The sequence below is a fragment of the Liolophura sinensis genome, chromosome 10 (genome assembly GCF_032854445.1).
Source record: "Liolophura sinensis isolate JHLJ2023 chromosome 10, CUHK_Ljap_v2, whole genome shotgun sequence".
Classification (NCBI taxonomy): Eukaryota; Metazoa; Mollusca; class Polyplacophora; order Chitonida; family Chitonidae; genus Liolophura; species Liolophura sinensis.
In genome coordinates, this window is record NC_088304.1 from 8,243,044 (window position 1) to 8,258,452 (window position 15,409).

At 40.3% G+C, this 15,409-nt stretch overlaps 1 protein-coding gene across 3 annotated transcripts; it reads right to left on the bottom strand.

Moving 5' to 3' along the window:
• Nucleotides 1-324: 324 nt before the first annotated feature.
• On the bottom strand, nt 325-15,204 carry LOC135476638 (RPA-interacting protein B-like). Of its 3 annotated transcripts, none has more exons than XM_064756729.1 (7): nt 15,050-15,204; nt 11,485-11,658; nt 9,218-9,293; nt 6,064-6,175; nt 3,748-3,811; nt 3,372-3,509; nt 325-798 (listed from the first exon to the last, which is right to left on the bottom strand). In XM_064756729.1, the coding sequence occupies exons 1-7, from the start codon at nt 15,140-15,142 to the stop codon at nt 769-771; spliced, it is 687 nt and encodes a 228-aa protein (XP_064612799.1). In that variant the 5' UTR covers nt 15,143-15,204; the 3' UTR covers nt 325-768. The 3 variants fall into 3 exon arrangements, with proteins under 3 accessions (XP_064612799.1, XP_064612798.1, XP_064612800.1); XM_064756728.1 differs by having other exon boundaries at nt 3,372-3,512; XM_064756730.1 differs by lacking the exon at nt 15,050-15,204 and adding an exon at nt 14,711-15,029 and having other exon boundaries at nt 3,372-3,512.
• Nucleotides 15,205-15,409: the final 205 nt, after the last annotated feature.

The following is a 15,409-nucleotide window of genomic DNA, read 5'->3' on the forward strand; positions in this document are numbered from 1 at the left end:
GTAAGATTAGAATCCGAGGTAAATTGACAAGAGGCTGTGTTTCACCGGTTATGTGTGGTCATTTGCCAGCCATCACACTGTGGCTGCTGCTCTGTTTTTTTTTTTCTCTCTATGCTGTACCTCTTAAATATATGTACATTAAGAGTAATGGCAGCTGGATAATGTCAGAAATTAAACAAAAACCATTTCTACCGAGTAGCCTCTCCCTGCCGCGTGCTACAGTACATCATGCAGACTTGCCCACTTCTAGTTATCGTAACTAATGGAATTTTGGGGTAATTAATAACAACACACAACTTACGAAAGTGAATATATTTACAAATGGGATCAACACAAGTATCACAGCTGGTAACACACAACATTTATATTCTTCATTCACATGCAAAGTTTCAAACCTGTTCCAAAAAGACATATTTTTTTTCTGAATACATCAAATATTTATATGCAAACTATATGCAGTCGTTTTCAAAGTTGTTCAAGTCATCAGGAAGTCATTTTAAACTACATCATAAAAATTAAAATTTCAAGCCAAGTATCAGTGAAAAAGACAGTTTGAATGTGGACTGGCTTGCAGTTTAAGGAATATATTAACGGATACATGTAAATTCTCCCCGTAGATTTCTTTCAGTTTGAATTTCTTCAGAAATAACAGAAAAAATTAAGAGCCTCTGCCATCAGGCTAATAGCACCATACTTCAGACAAATGTTGGAACAAAAGGCAGATGTTTTATTATCTTCTTTTTGATCTTGTAGGAAAATTTGCTGTCATCAAATGACAACAAACATGAAGTCACAACCCTGTGAACAGAAAAAGAGGGCAATTAAATTCACTGATCAAATAAACTAAGTAACATTAAGCAAACAAACACCATACAAAATGCTTCAATATATTAATATCAAGCCATGAAGGGTGAATTTCTGTATGTATATTTCACACCTTATATTGCTCAGGCCCCACAGTGGTAAGTACAGTGTCAAAAACTGCACATTGTACATGTATGTGCAAATTACAGTAAACAATGATGAAATCCAAATTGTCATTAATAGGTTATACATCATAAAACATGTCACCCATGACACATCCCTATTTAGTTCTAGCTCGCGTACCCATAGATTATTATCTATAGAGACCAAGCCCTACTCCGTACTGCCATATTTTACCAACCTACCTCTGGTAAATGTTGACGGCTATAAAACTCCTTAACGGTAGATCTATTTTAAAAGTCTCATGCGCTGTGCGGCCATGTTGACACTACTTGTATGTCATGGTTTTGGGTGCCCGCATGTTGAACACTTGTCACTTCTCGGATTTTACCAAACCAGACTACGGAGTAAATAACACCACAAAAACTTTTGCCACTAAAGTTCGGCAAGAGCCAAGTGTTCGACAAGCAGATCCCCAAAAACCTGACGTAGTATCAACATGGCTGTCCTGCTTGAAACACTTTTGAAAATGGATCTATTGTTCAGGAGTTCCCGTGTGCATTAACTAGAGGCTGCCCGGACAAGCATCTAACTGAGAAGAACAGCATGGTGGGTTGGTAAAATACGGCTGCAGGGAGTAGGAAGACGTTCAGGCTTAGCCTATATAGGTGATTTGCAATGACAGCCATCTTTGATATAAGATTGAGTATTGCCCACTGGTTGTCTATTGTTAGAGGCATCATAAGCTAGGCAGAGGCCCTTGGCTGGTAAGGGCATACAATGGGCAATATACACAAACTTACCTTAAAGATGGCTGCCACTGCAAACCATCTATAGATAACAATCTATGGGTAAGCCTGTAAGAGCTAATCTCTATCATGCTATCAACAGGTTCTACAAACCTGATATGTCATCAACAGGTACTACATACCAGACATGTCATCAACAGGTTCTACAAACCTGATATGTCATCAACAGGTACTACATGTACACGCCAGACATGTCATCAACAGGTTCTACATGTACACGCCTGACATGTCATCAACAGGTTCTACATACCTAACATGTCAGCAACAGGTACTACATACCTGATATGTCATCAACAGGTTCTACATGTCTGACATGTCATCTATAGGTTCTACATAACTGATAGGTCATCTACAGGTTCTCCATACCTGATATGTCATCAACAAGTCCTACATGTACATAGTGCCCATGTCATCAACAGGTTCTACATACTGCCCATGCCATCAACAGGTGCTACGTACCTGATATATCATCAAGAGCAGGGTGAGAATTTCGCCGCGAGTCCGCGAGCCGACTCGCGCCAAGACTCGTGCAAAAGTCCAGTGGGGCGAGTCCATGTGGACTCGCGCAAAACGTAACATGTATACATGGTTTGTTTGGTAAAAGGTTTCACTTTCTGACGCGTGTTCCTGTCTCAAATAACTTAAAATTGGGAACCGACGGATGTTGACACTCTCGGACATTTACGACTGCCGTAAATTGGCCGAGTATTGCCATACATAAGACACGGTCGCTGATTGGTCATGCAGAAATGTGTCAACCAGTCAATGCCGTTTTAACTCTGTCGAGGTTGACGACCGCTGCCAAACTCCTCACCTCGTTTTTTGACAGCATGATCTCGGCTAAGCATCTGCGGGAGAATATTGACTATAAGTATTTTGTTCAGTCTTAACATTGAAGGCAGTTATACTGAATTTAGTGTCTTTAAAGATATAACTGTGAAGAAACTACTGGTTAACAAAACTTCGCCCTGTTTGTGCAGAAAAAATGTACCTTTGTATGGCAGAGGAATAGTTTGTTTTCAGTCGGACACTCACACGAGGGCCGAATGACTGTTTACAAAAATGGCGTCCCGTGGGAAATGCATATCGAAAAGGTCCATTGCTCTTTGGGAGGATGATTTAAAATCAAATTTTGAATTTACGTTGGATGATGGAGGAGAGAAAGTAGTGGCTGCAACATGCAGTCTGCTTACATTTATGTTGTTATTTGAGTGCTTCTGTTCCTGATGAATAAATCTGTTGAAATTTTCAACATTGGTTTTAACATCAAACTAAAAACGCAACTTTGTATAATCAGCTAAGCTTTTCTCATATGTTTATCATATGCTGAATTATGGTATTCATTTATTGTGTCCTGTTGCCTGATTGTTAGTTGGCACTTGTGACAAGGGCTCGCCATCAATAAAAGTCGATTTAGGTTAATTTGTCACCAAACCGTTTGTGTTTAAAGTTTTGATAAATCTAAACATTAAAAGAGTTAAACTGAATTTTAGTTGTTTCTTACATGTATATACATTTATTTTGAGAATTTTCGTTTTGACTCTTTGGGCTCTCGCAAATGGCAGTAGTGGGAGTCCACCTGGACTCTCGCATCTCCGCACGAAATTCTGACCCTGAACAGGTTCTACATATACATACCTGACATGTCATCAACAGGTTCTGTATGCCAGCTGCTCCCACTACAGTAAACCTTGGGTCCTGATCACAGTGACTGTTGTTGTGAGCTGCCATCCCCTCCTCCAGCTGCTGTCTGACCTGGGACAGGCTCAGGCAGTCCTGCTGTGGGTGACAAAAGAGACAGGGTGAGGCCTAACACTAAAGTAACATACAGACCTGGGGATGGTGAGGAGGGTTCTATCTTCAAAGTAAGCAGCATGTATTTACGAACGCTTAACTTTCAGCCACAACATGTACTACATTCTGGAGCAATAAAAACTAATCTGATATACTCATTATTATCATCCTGATTCTATTGTAAAGTACACCATACACACGTACACGTGACATACCATACCTCAGTGTCAATCCGAACTCCACATTTACAGAATATCACACTCAAGTTCTGCATCAGGGGATACCTGCAAACACAGAAGTCAGCTTATCGAGTATAACTGATTATGACTACATAAGCATTCCCCCTTGAGTCATTGTGCTTTACACGCATGTAAAACTTCTCATAAACACATGCTGTACTTTTTGAGATACAAAACCTAACATTTTGTTTTAACTTGGTTTCTAAAACACAATAGACTAAGTCAGGAATTTGGTAATTTACGATATTTAATAAGCACATATTCAATCAATGACGGAATATCCCCCTCATGCTATTGTGCTCTACATCAGTGCAATCATAAAGTCAATAAATGCAGTGATTTTTAAGATACCACCCCTAACATTTTGTTCAATATTCTGTTTAATATTGCCTTCCCTGTTATTGAACGCCAATTCCAACACTCAGGGTACGACATACATTACTAATAAGCCGCCTACCACTGACACATTGGGCAGATCAGTTCATCTGTGTGCAGACATTCTACAGATGTACACGGTATAAATGTCTCACCAAACAGTAAACTTTGATCACGCCACCTACCTCTGACCCATTGGTTAGACCAGTTCATTTGTGTGCAGACATTCTATAGATGTACACAGTATAAATGTCTCATCAAACTGTAAACTTTGATCACACCACCTACCTCTGACACATTGGTTAGACCAGTTCATCTGTGTGGAGACATTCTATACATGTACACAGTATAAACGTCCCACCAAACTGTAAACTTTGATCACACCACCTACCTCTGACACACTGGGCAGATCAGTTCATCTGTGTGGAGACATTCTATACATGTACACAGTATAAACGTCTCATCAAACTGTAAACTTTGTTAACACCACCTATCTCTGACACTGGGCAGATCAGTTCATCTGTGTACAGACATTCTATACATGCACACAGTATAAATGTCTCATCAAACTGTAAACTTTGTTAACACCACCTATCTCTGACACACTGGGCAGATCAGTTCATCTGTGTACAGACATTCTATACATGCACACAGTATAAATGTCTCATTAAACAGAAACTTTGTTAACACCACCTACCTCTGACACATTAGGCAGATCAGTTCATCTGTGTGCAGACATTCTATACATGCACACAGTATAAATGTCTCATCAAACAGTAACTTTGTTAACACCACCTACCTCTGACACATTGGGCAGATCAGTTCATCTGTTTGCAGACATTCTATACATGTACACAGTATAAACGTCTCATCAAACAGTAACTTTGTTAACACCACCTATCTCTGACACACTGGGCAGATCAGTTCATCTGTGTGCAGACATTCTATACATGTACACAGTATAAATGTCTCATCAAACAGTAACTTTGTTAACACCACCTACCTCTGACACATTGGTTAGACCAGTTCATCTGTGTACAGACATTCTATACATGTACACAGTATAAATGTCTCATCAAACAGTAACTTTGTTAACACCACCTACCTCTGACACATTGGGCAGATCAGTTCATCTGTGTACAGACATTCTATACATGCACACAGTATAAATGTCTCATCAAACAGTAACTTTGTTAACACCACCTACCTCTGACACATTGGGCAGATCAGTTCATCTGTGTGGAGACATTCTATACATGCACACAGTATAAATGTCTCATCAAACAGTAACTTTGTTAACACCACCTATCTCTGACACACTGGGCAGATCAGTTCATCTGTGTGCAGACATTCTATACATGTACACAGTATAAACGTCTCATCAAACAGTAACTTTGTTAACACCACCTACCTCTGACACACTAGGCAGATCAGTTCATCTGTGTACAGACATTCTATACATGTACACAGTATAAATGTCTCATCAAACAGTAACTTTGTTAACACCACCTACCTCTGACACATTGGGCAGATCAGTTCATCTGTGTGCAGACATTCTATACATGCACACAGTATAAATGTCTCATCAAACAGTAACTTTGTTAACACCACCTACCTCTGACACATTGGGCAGATCAGTTCATCTGTGTACAGACATTCTATACATGCACACAGTATAAATGTCTCATCAAACAGTAACTTTGTTAACACCACCTACCTCTGACACATTGGGCAGATCAGTTCATCTGTTTGCAGACATTCTATACATGTACAAAGTATAAATGTCTCATCAAACAGTAACTTTGTTAACACCACCTACCTCTGACATACTGGGCAGATCAGTTCATCTGTGTACAGACATTCTATACATGTACAAAGTGTAAATGTCTCATCAAACTGTAAACTTTGATCACATCACCTACCTCTGACACACTGGGCAGATCAGTTCATCTGTTTGCAGACATTCAATAGATGCACACAGTAATGCTTCATCAAACTGTAAACTTTGATCGAATTCTTCCAGCAACCTCTGTTCTACAAAACAAAGAGAAGAACATACCAGGATGAATAAACAAGTAGGATTTTTTTAATTATAAAAGTATTCCAAAACAAAAGTAACAAAAGTTAACAGACCTTTGGCACTAAAGATATGTTTCATAAAAAACATGAAAATAACTCAAGCCTAACTCAAGACTGATCTGAGCTGGGTGGATATACATGTAGTTGGACAAATCAGATTTGTCTTTTTCTCTTTTGTACCACAAACACCTTGTCTGCTTCCACATACCTTAACAAATCAGATCTGCCTGAATCTCCACAAAACACACAGAAATGTGACCGAGACTCTCTTTGTACCCCAGACAACCTGTCAGCTCACTTGTACCTTCTCACATCAGATCTGCCTGAATCTCCACAAAACACACAGAAGTCTGACCGAGACTCTCTTTGTACCCCAGACAACCTGTCAGCTCACTTGTACCTTCTCACATCAGATCTGCCTGAATCTCCACAAAACACACAGAAGTGTGACCGACTCTCTTTGTATCACAAACAACCTGTCAGCTCACTTGTACCTCCTCTCATCAGATCTGCCTGAATCTCCACAAAACACACAGAAGTGTGACCGAGACTCTCTTTGTATCACAAACAACTTGTCTGCTCACTTGTACCTTCTCTCATCAGATCTGCCTGAATCTCCACAAAACACACAGAAGTCTGACCGAGACTCTCTTTGTATCACAAACAACCTGTCTGCTACCACATACCTTCTCTCATCAGATCTGCCTGAATCTCCACAAAACACACAGAAGTGTGACCGAGACTCTCTTTGTACCCAGACAATCTGTCTGCTAACACATACCTTCTCTCATCAGATCTCCCTGAATCTCCACAAAACACACAGAAGTGTGACCGAGACTCTCTTTATATCACAAACAACTTGTCTGCTAACACATACCTTCTCTCATCAGATCTGCCTGAATCTCCACAAAACACACAGAAGTGTGACCGAGACTCTCTTTGTACCCCAGACAACCTGTCTGCTAACACATACCTTCTCTCATCAGATCTACCTGAATCTCCACAAAACACACAGAAGTGTGACCGAGACTCTCTTTGTACCCCAGACAACCTGACTGCTCACACATACCTTCTCTCATCAGATCTGCCTGAATCACCACAAAACACACAGAAGTCTGACCGAGACTCTCTTTGTATCACAAACAACTTGTCTGCTCACACATACCTTCTCTCATCAGATCTGCCTGAATCTCCACAAAACACACAGAAGTCTGACCGAGACTCTCTTTGTACCCCAGACAACCTGTCTGCTAACACATACCTTCTCACATCAGATCTGCCTGAATCTCCACAAAATACACAGAAGTGTGACCGAGAGACTCTTTGTATCACAAACAACCTGTCTGCTCACTTGTACCTTCTCTCATCAGATCTGCCTGAATCTCCACAAAACACACAGAAGTTTGACCGAGACTCTCTTTGTACCCCAGACAACCTGTCTGCTAACACATACCTTCTCTCATCAGATCTGCCTGAATCTCCACAAAACACACAGAAGTCTGACTGAGACTCTCTTTGTATCACAAACAACTTGTCTGCTCACACATACCTTCTCACATCAGATCTGCCTGAATCTCCACAAAACACACAGAAGTCTGACCGAGACTCTCTTTGTATCACAAACAACTTGTCTGCTAACACATACCTTCTCACATCAGATCTGCCTGAATCTCCACAAAACACACAAAAGTGTGACCGAGAGACTCTTTGTACCCCAGACAACCTGTCTGCTAACACATACCTTCTCTCATCAGATCTGCCTGAATCTCCACAAAACACACAGAAGTGTGACCGAGACTCTCTTTGTATCACAAACAACCTGTCTGCTCACTTGTACCTTCTCACATCAGATCTGCCTGAATCTCCACAAAACACACAGAAGTCTGACCGAGACTCTCTTTGTACCCCAGACAACCGGTCTGCTAACACATACCTTCTCTCATCAGATCTGCCTGAATCTCCACAAAACACACAGAAGTGTGACCGAGACTCTCTTTGTACCCCAGACAACCTGTCTGCTAACACATACCTTCTCTCATCAGATCTGCCTGAATCTCCACAAAACACACAGAAGTGTGACTGAGACTCTCTTTGTACCCCAGACAACCTGTCTGCTAACACATACCTTCTCTCATCAGATCTGCCTGAATCTCCACAAAACACACAGAAAGTCTGACCGAGACTCTCTTTGTACCCCAGACAACCTGTCAGCTCACTTGTACCTTCTCACATCAGATCTGCCTGAATCTCCACAAAACACACAGAAAGTCTGACCGAGACTCTCTTTGTACCTCAGACAACCTGTCTGCTAACACATACCTTCTCACATCAGATCTACCTGAATCTCCACAAAACACACAGAAGTGTGACCGAGACTCTCTTTGTACCCCAGACAACCTGTCTGCTAACACATACCTTCTCTCATCAGATCTGCCTGAATCTCCACAAAACACACAGAAGTGTGACCGAGAGACTCTCTTTGTACCCCAGACAACCTGTCTGCTAACACATACCTTCTCTCATCAGATCTGCCTGAATCTCCACAAAACACACAGAAGTGTGACCGAGACTCTCTTTGTACCCCAGACAACCTGTCTGCTAACACATACCTTCTCTCATCAGATCTGCCTGAATCTCCACAAAACACACAGAAGTGTGACCGAGACTCTCTTTGTATCACAAACAACCTGTCTGCTCACTTGTACCTTCTCACATCAGATTTGCCTGAATCTCCACAAAACACACAGAAGTGTGACCGAGAGACTCTTTGTACCCCAGACAACCTGTCTGCTAACACATACCTTCTCTCATCAGATCTGCCTGAATCTCCACAAAACACACAGAACAGTGACCGAGACCCTTTGTACCCCAGACAACCTGTCTGCTAACACATACATGTACCTTCTCACATCAGATCTGCCTGAATCTCCACAAAACACACAGAAGTCTGACCGAGAGACTCTTTGTACCCCAGACAACCTGTCTACTAACACATACCTTCTCTCATCAGATCTGCCTGAATCTCCTCGAATATGGCCAAGACAGAATCGATGTTGTTCAAATCATCATCAAACTGAAACAAGACAACAAAATATGAACAAGCAATGGTATGTACATGTACGTACCGACAATAAAATGCCATATTTCTTCAGGTCTGACTGCAACGGAGAAGTATTTTTTTTATACTTGACAGATACTTTACAGCATAGCCAGTTAAAGGCACAGTCCATGTTCCAAATACTTTACAGCATAGCCAGTTAAAGGCACAGTCCATGTTCCAAATACTTTACAGAATAGCCATTTAAAGGCACAGTCCATGTTCCAAATACTTTACAGCATAGCCAGTTAAAGGCAAGGTCCATGTTCCAAATACTTTACAGCATAGCCAGTTAAAGGCACAGTCCATGTTCCAAATACTTTACAGCATAGCCAGTTAAAGGCACAGTCCATGTTCCAAATACTTTACAGAATAGCCAGTTAAAGGCACAGTCCATGTTCCAAATACTTTACAGAATAGCCAGTTAAAGGCACAGTCCATGTCCCAAATACTTTACAGCATAGCCAGTTAAGGGCACAGTCCATGTTCCAAATACTTTACAGAATAGCCATTTAAAGGCACAGTCCATGTTCCAAATACTTTACAGAATAGCCAGTTAAAGGCACAGTCCATGTTCCAAATACTTTACAGCATAGCCAGTTAAAGGCAAGGTCCATGTTCCAAATACTTTACAGCATAGCCAGTTAAAGGCACAGTCCATATTCCAAAATATCCATTTTAGCCAAATTTTGACACACACGTACATCAATACACATGTATGTGTGCATTTTCTGAAAGGTAAGCTGGTGTTCATTTCAACAAAGCAATCAATATTTTTATCAACAATGAAATTGTACATACTGATAAAAATGTTAAGCCTGATTTTAATACCACAATCAGACAAGTTTTACACTTAGAGATCCCATAATTTGTTTACAACCCTTATTCCTAACAACATTATTTTCACACTATATGTTCCATGACACAATATTTATGCTACATTAGTCTGTAAATTGCACATAAAAAAATAATCTGGCTCCCTGGCTCTACCTGGTTTCCTCCCACCATATAATACTGGTCGCAGTCATACAAGTTCAATATATTTTAGCAAGCCCTAGCAAAGTAAAACTATTGGACAAATACATAACTGAAAAAACCTGTTGGTTGAGCAGGCCTACTATCATTTACAAGGACTGCCAGCTCAGCATTTGTCGATTTGCTTCAGGTGTTGCCATGTACAGTAGAATGTACAGGAAATGCGGAAAAGTACGTTCCGCCTGGTGTTCAGGCCGTGTGACCCAGTTCAAATTGCCTCCAGATGCAATAGGGATTCCTGACTCAGGTTACAGTCTCTAGAGGGATTACTGCATGCTGGCGACTTTACCCCCTAGTAGGTGTTTTCAAAAATACAACAAATTTTCATAGAAATCATGGAAAAAAATCCTGTGTCCAACTAGAGCTAATGACCTACACATTCAACTGTTGATCAAGGGTTCACTGTCTTTTGTTGTCAACAGTACTGCTATTTTACACATAATATTTTACACAATAAATATTCTGAAGGTTGATTCTGGGGCAAAACATATTTGCCCGTAAGGGTGTTCGCCCAACTCAGTACAATCGTAAGTCATACGGTGAAGCGTATGTATAGATCTGACAGCATGGACCACCAGAAAGGAGAGATAAAACTTATCAAAACTTAACAGAGTAGTTGTGCTCAATGTTGCTTTTTATGGGTCAAGAATGGGTCAGTATGATACTGTTTGACATAAGTTTCGATACTTTGTTGAATATTACATGGCTTGTAAATCAACTGGTTTTACACAAGTGGTGATCAAAACGGCACGAACATGAACAGTTTCACCTTAGTTAGTATTACATATCCCTACTAAAGTTTAAGAAATTGTTTTGGACTGAGACTGGAATTTCTGTAGTTACAGGGCCATATCTAGAAACAAATTTGAAGCTTCTGACCTACAAACTTTAAAGGTGACATTGTGACAGCATATATGAAGAAATTTTATCAAATGGAACAGTACAGACGCTTTTTGGAATCTTCTGAGTCTGTGAATGAAGGAAGTTTGTATGGAAACTTAACTTTTTATTGGTAAACCATCACATTTGCATGTACTTGTTAGTTTTAATAGCGCCCACAAGTTTGGGAGCCCAAACATTTTCCAGGACTAAAATGGCTCTAGATATGGTCCTGAGTTAATCACATAATCACCCTGAATTCCTCTGCCTGATCGGCCAGCCTCGGCAAGTCCTCTTTGTCTCCCTTCAGAGCATGCCATTCTTCCTTCATCAGGCTTTTGATGAAGGATTTGTTAGATTGGTGTGGAATGTTTCTGAATCTATCCTGAAGTTTCTGTCTGCTCGACTTCAGCTTCTCCAGGCACCTCTGAAAGACGCAACAAATGTCTCAGTAAGTCCTGTCAGATTCATTGTGCATGTCCCCCGACTCCCATCGTCCCACCCCCAACTCCATACACCATACAGTTCCAATTTCCCCTTTCAGATTACAAAAATGCCTTGTATGACTGTTAAATAAAGCATACATAAGAAATATTATACACCATTTATTTCACTCTCAAAATCATCTGTAACCACACTATTTCGCTGACTTAAAGATAGTAAAGATAAAAAAATAAACAACTTATTCATGAGAAAGATTACTTATTCAATTACTTCATTGGTGTTGAACGCTGTACCCATGAGAAAGATTAACATTATGATAAAAACAATTTGTGTTGAAGGAAGACTTCTTGTAGATTTTGGCACGATAACAAATTGCGCTGTGTAAAGGCACCTTCATTATGTGAAGATTAACACGTTGAAAACATCAGATGTGTTCATAATGTGTTGTGCACAGGTCCTAATTATTCACAACTATGTTAAAAGTTCATATTTTCAGTAAGTTTAAGGCTGCCAATATGTTGTTATGTGCTCGTGTATGGGCCTTGATCATCCACTGTCAACCGCCCATATACACCTGCTATCAGTCACAAAACTGTGCCCCAGAATTCACGTAGTTTAAAGTGTTGACCAAATGATTTATTTATTTATTTATCTGATTGGTGTTATCAAGAATATTTCACTTATACGACGCCAACCAGCATTATGGTGGGCGGAAACCAGCAGAGCCCTGGGGAAACCCACAACCATCCAAAGGTTGCTGGCAGGCCTTCTCACTTACAGCCGGAGAGGAAGCCAGCATGAGCTGGACTTGAAGTCACAGCAACTACATTCGTGAGAGGCTCCTGGGTCATTCTGCTGCGCTAGCATGCTAACCAACTAAGCCACAGAGACCCCTTGGACAAATGGCACATCACATGTACTTTATGCTCAAAATTCTAGCTAAAACCAGAACTACTTATTAAAGTCTAGTGTGACAGCTGCTCAAATTATTAGCATTGTCTCAGTAACATAAGAAAGAGGTACACATATCAGCCAAAGCCAAAGATGGCCAAGGTCTGCTATCATACCATAATGTGTAAATTTGGTCTTTAGAGAGAATTTCGTGCAGAATATGTCAGGAAATGAGCATTGGAATCGTTCAACACAGTAAACCATATGGATTACATAAAACAGTTTCATGGTAGAGAACTAGTGCATAAGGGTAATTGACAATTGATGATAAAACAAGTTTAAGTTGGGCTTATGCTTGAAGATTGTGGTGTGTTCGTAAACAATCCAGCCCAGCAGAATAAATAGACGGCTTAAATGACAGGTCTACATGCAGCCGTTAAAATGGAGTACTGCAGCTAATAGCCCCAGGTGGCTATTTCAACTTCTCTCTTTATACTATGCTGGCGGAGTATCACAGTCACGGCTGCAACCTATGGTAAACTATACGCCATTTCACGACGTAAACGTACAATACAGCCGGATCCTAGTCATTATTCCTACGCCCACTGTGGCCAGATGGTCTGTTTATCATACGCTCACTACATGCCGACCCTGGCTGCACGATGATCAAACATATCGTCATCCTCTGCCTCGCGTCGGGAGGTGGCGCCTTGGTCAGCGTATCATTTTATGACATTCACTCTCTTGCTGGAGTCTGATGTACGGACATCGGACTTACACTGTAACCCTTACGTTATTTGCAAGACTTTCTCTGTACATTTTTTGAACTTTATTACTGATTTTAACATAACATGTGCATAGACGAGGCTGATATTTCATAAAAGGTAATTATTTCGGCTTTTCTAAAATAACAAGAAATACTGGATTGGAATCGCTCTAATAGATTCTTTTTACCGCTACCACAAACCTCTGGTTTTGGTTTTTACTTTCCTTGGTGTATTTTCATAATTTATACATGGATAGGTTGATAAATACTCTCAAAATATGTAACACATTTTATAGCTTGATTTAGGTTAGATATATATATATATATATATATATATATATATATAGGCCTCGGAGCTACCTTGAATGTCTTCATGTGTATATAAATGCTACATATAACTGCGCTCGTCTTTTAATAAACATGTTTTTGTGCTTATAAAAATTCATAAATACGATCAACAATTGTTAAATTAGGGATACTATTTAGGAACTGGAGATAAAAGAAAAACATTAACATGCTGACCCTGATACATGTCAGTGGTTCAAAGTTTTAAAATTTTAGGCCTTATGTGAGGACTCATTACATATATATTTTAAATAGAGGTTTTTTAAGTGTATATAAGCACGCAGGCTGACACACGTCACAAAACAAAGTTAAATATTCTTGCGTAATTTTGAATCCAACATTAAAGAGTGATAAACTGAGTAATAAGCCAAAGAACTCAAGTCTGTTTATAAATTCTGCAACACTGTCATGGTTGTATAGAGCCCTCATTTACAGCGTGATGATCCGCTGACAGTACGCCCAGGGTTGGCCAAGGGTCCGCGTCTGATGGACGGTGGATCGCATCAAGTTACGCGCATGAAGGTGCATTTTCGGCGTATCGTACAATGACCCATGGGCTGACCGCAAGCATATCCTTCGGCTACAGTGGGTGTAAGATTGATGGTTAGGATCCGTCTATACTGTAAGTCCCGTCTAAACAATGTCTGTAGTACAAAACAGGTGTCAACTTTCGACTTTCATCTCTCAGCTCTCCTGCACATGGAATATTCTTGGTATATTCCACTCAGGAATGGCACCATACTCCTCACACGGCCAAAAATTTTAAAACAAGGCAGCCATATGCTATCCTGAAACAAGTTTTTCAAGACATAAAACTGTGGCGAAGGCAAAATGGCTCCTGCTGCTGCTTCAGCGATGACCAGGGCATGAATTGGGGTTTCGTGTATCATTACCAAATGTAATATTCACGAGGTGTTGCGTGTGTGGGAAAGCTGAAAGGTAAGAGCCACAGTTAACACCTCTTTTGGACTGCAGAAATTAACTAGAAAAGATTTATCGAACTCAGAAAAACGAGAAACAGTGTACCGTTTACCATTGGCTGCAGCTGCGGCTATGATATATAGCCCCGTATAGAGGAGTTGAAATAGCCACCCTGGGGCTACTGTACGTTGATTGCTGGCCCACCACTCAGATGTTCATTGAGAAAAGAACCTTCTTTAAGTTAGTTTTTTTAGTGAATTGATGTCAATCTGCCATGTTAGAGCAGCCTCAGCTTAAGAAACCACAGCACTAAGCGTACTCCACTAAAAGTAAGCCCCTAGTTGCCTGTTTGCTGTCTGCCTAGTTGAGAGCTAGCCCTGGAAGCCTAGTCGGCCTACTCTTAGACATGTTTGATGGAGCGAAATCGAAACTGCGATGAACATGGTAACACCTTTCTGTAAGTTTCCTTCCAAGGTGGCGTTGATGACTTATACATTTGTTTGTGTCTTGACACGGCTGGTGATCGCTTAACCGACCCGTCCATGATAACAAATCTCCACTGACTTCGTCTGTGTTTATCACGGCGTCCGCAGTAATGTGTTTTCAGCAATTTCGCGGGTAAGAGCGCCACCTGTGCCAGGGTAGTGGGAATCAAAAAGTCAAATCTAAATTCTACTTGGGAACCGAGTTAAATGTTTATATCTTGTTTTAAATTTTATAAAATATCATGTATTTACCACAAATAAGAAACAATTTCTGATAAAATATATTTTATAGTATATTTTTATATGAAATGTTGCGATTGTATGCT

Bases quoted from the DNA above. Each gene is read 5' to 3' on its own strand.
- LOC135476638 (XM_064756728.1), bottom strand. From the start codon at position 15,142: ATGGACGGGTCGGTTAAGCGATCACCAGCCGTGTCAAGACACAAACAA. The intron at 6,176-9,217 runs GTATGTGTTAGT...TTTGTTTTGTAG, and splicing joins GGCAGATCTGATGAGAGAAG to AACAGAGGTTGCTGGAAGAA. The intron at 3,513-3,747 runs GTATGGTATGTC...TGTCACCCACAG, and splicing joins GAGTTCGGATTGACACTGAG to CAGGACTGCCTGAGCCTGTC.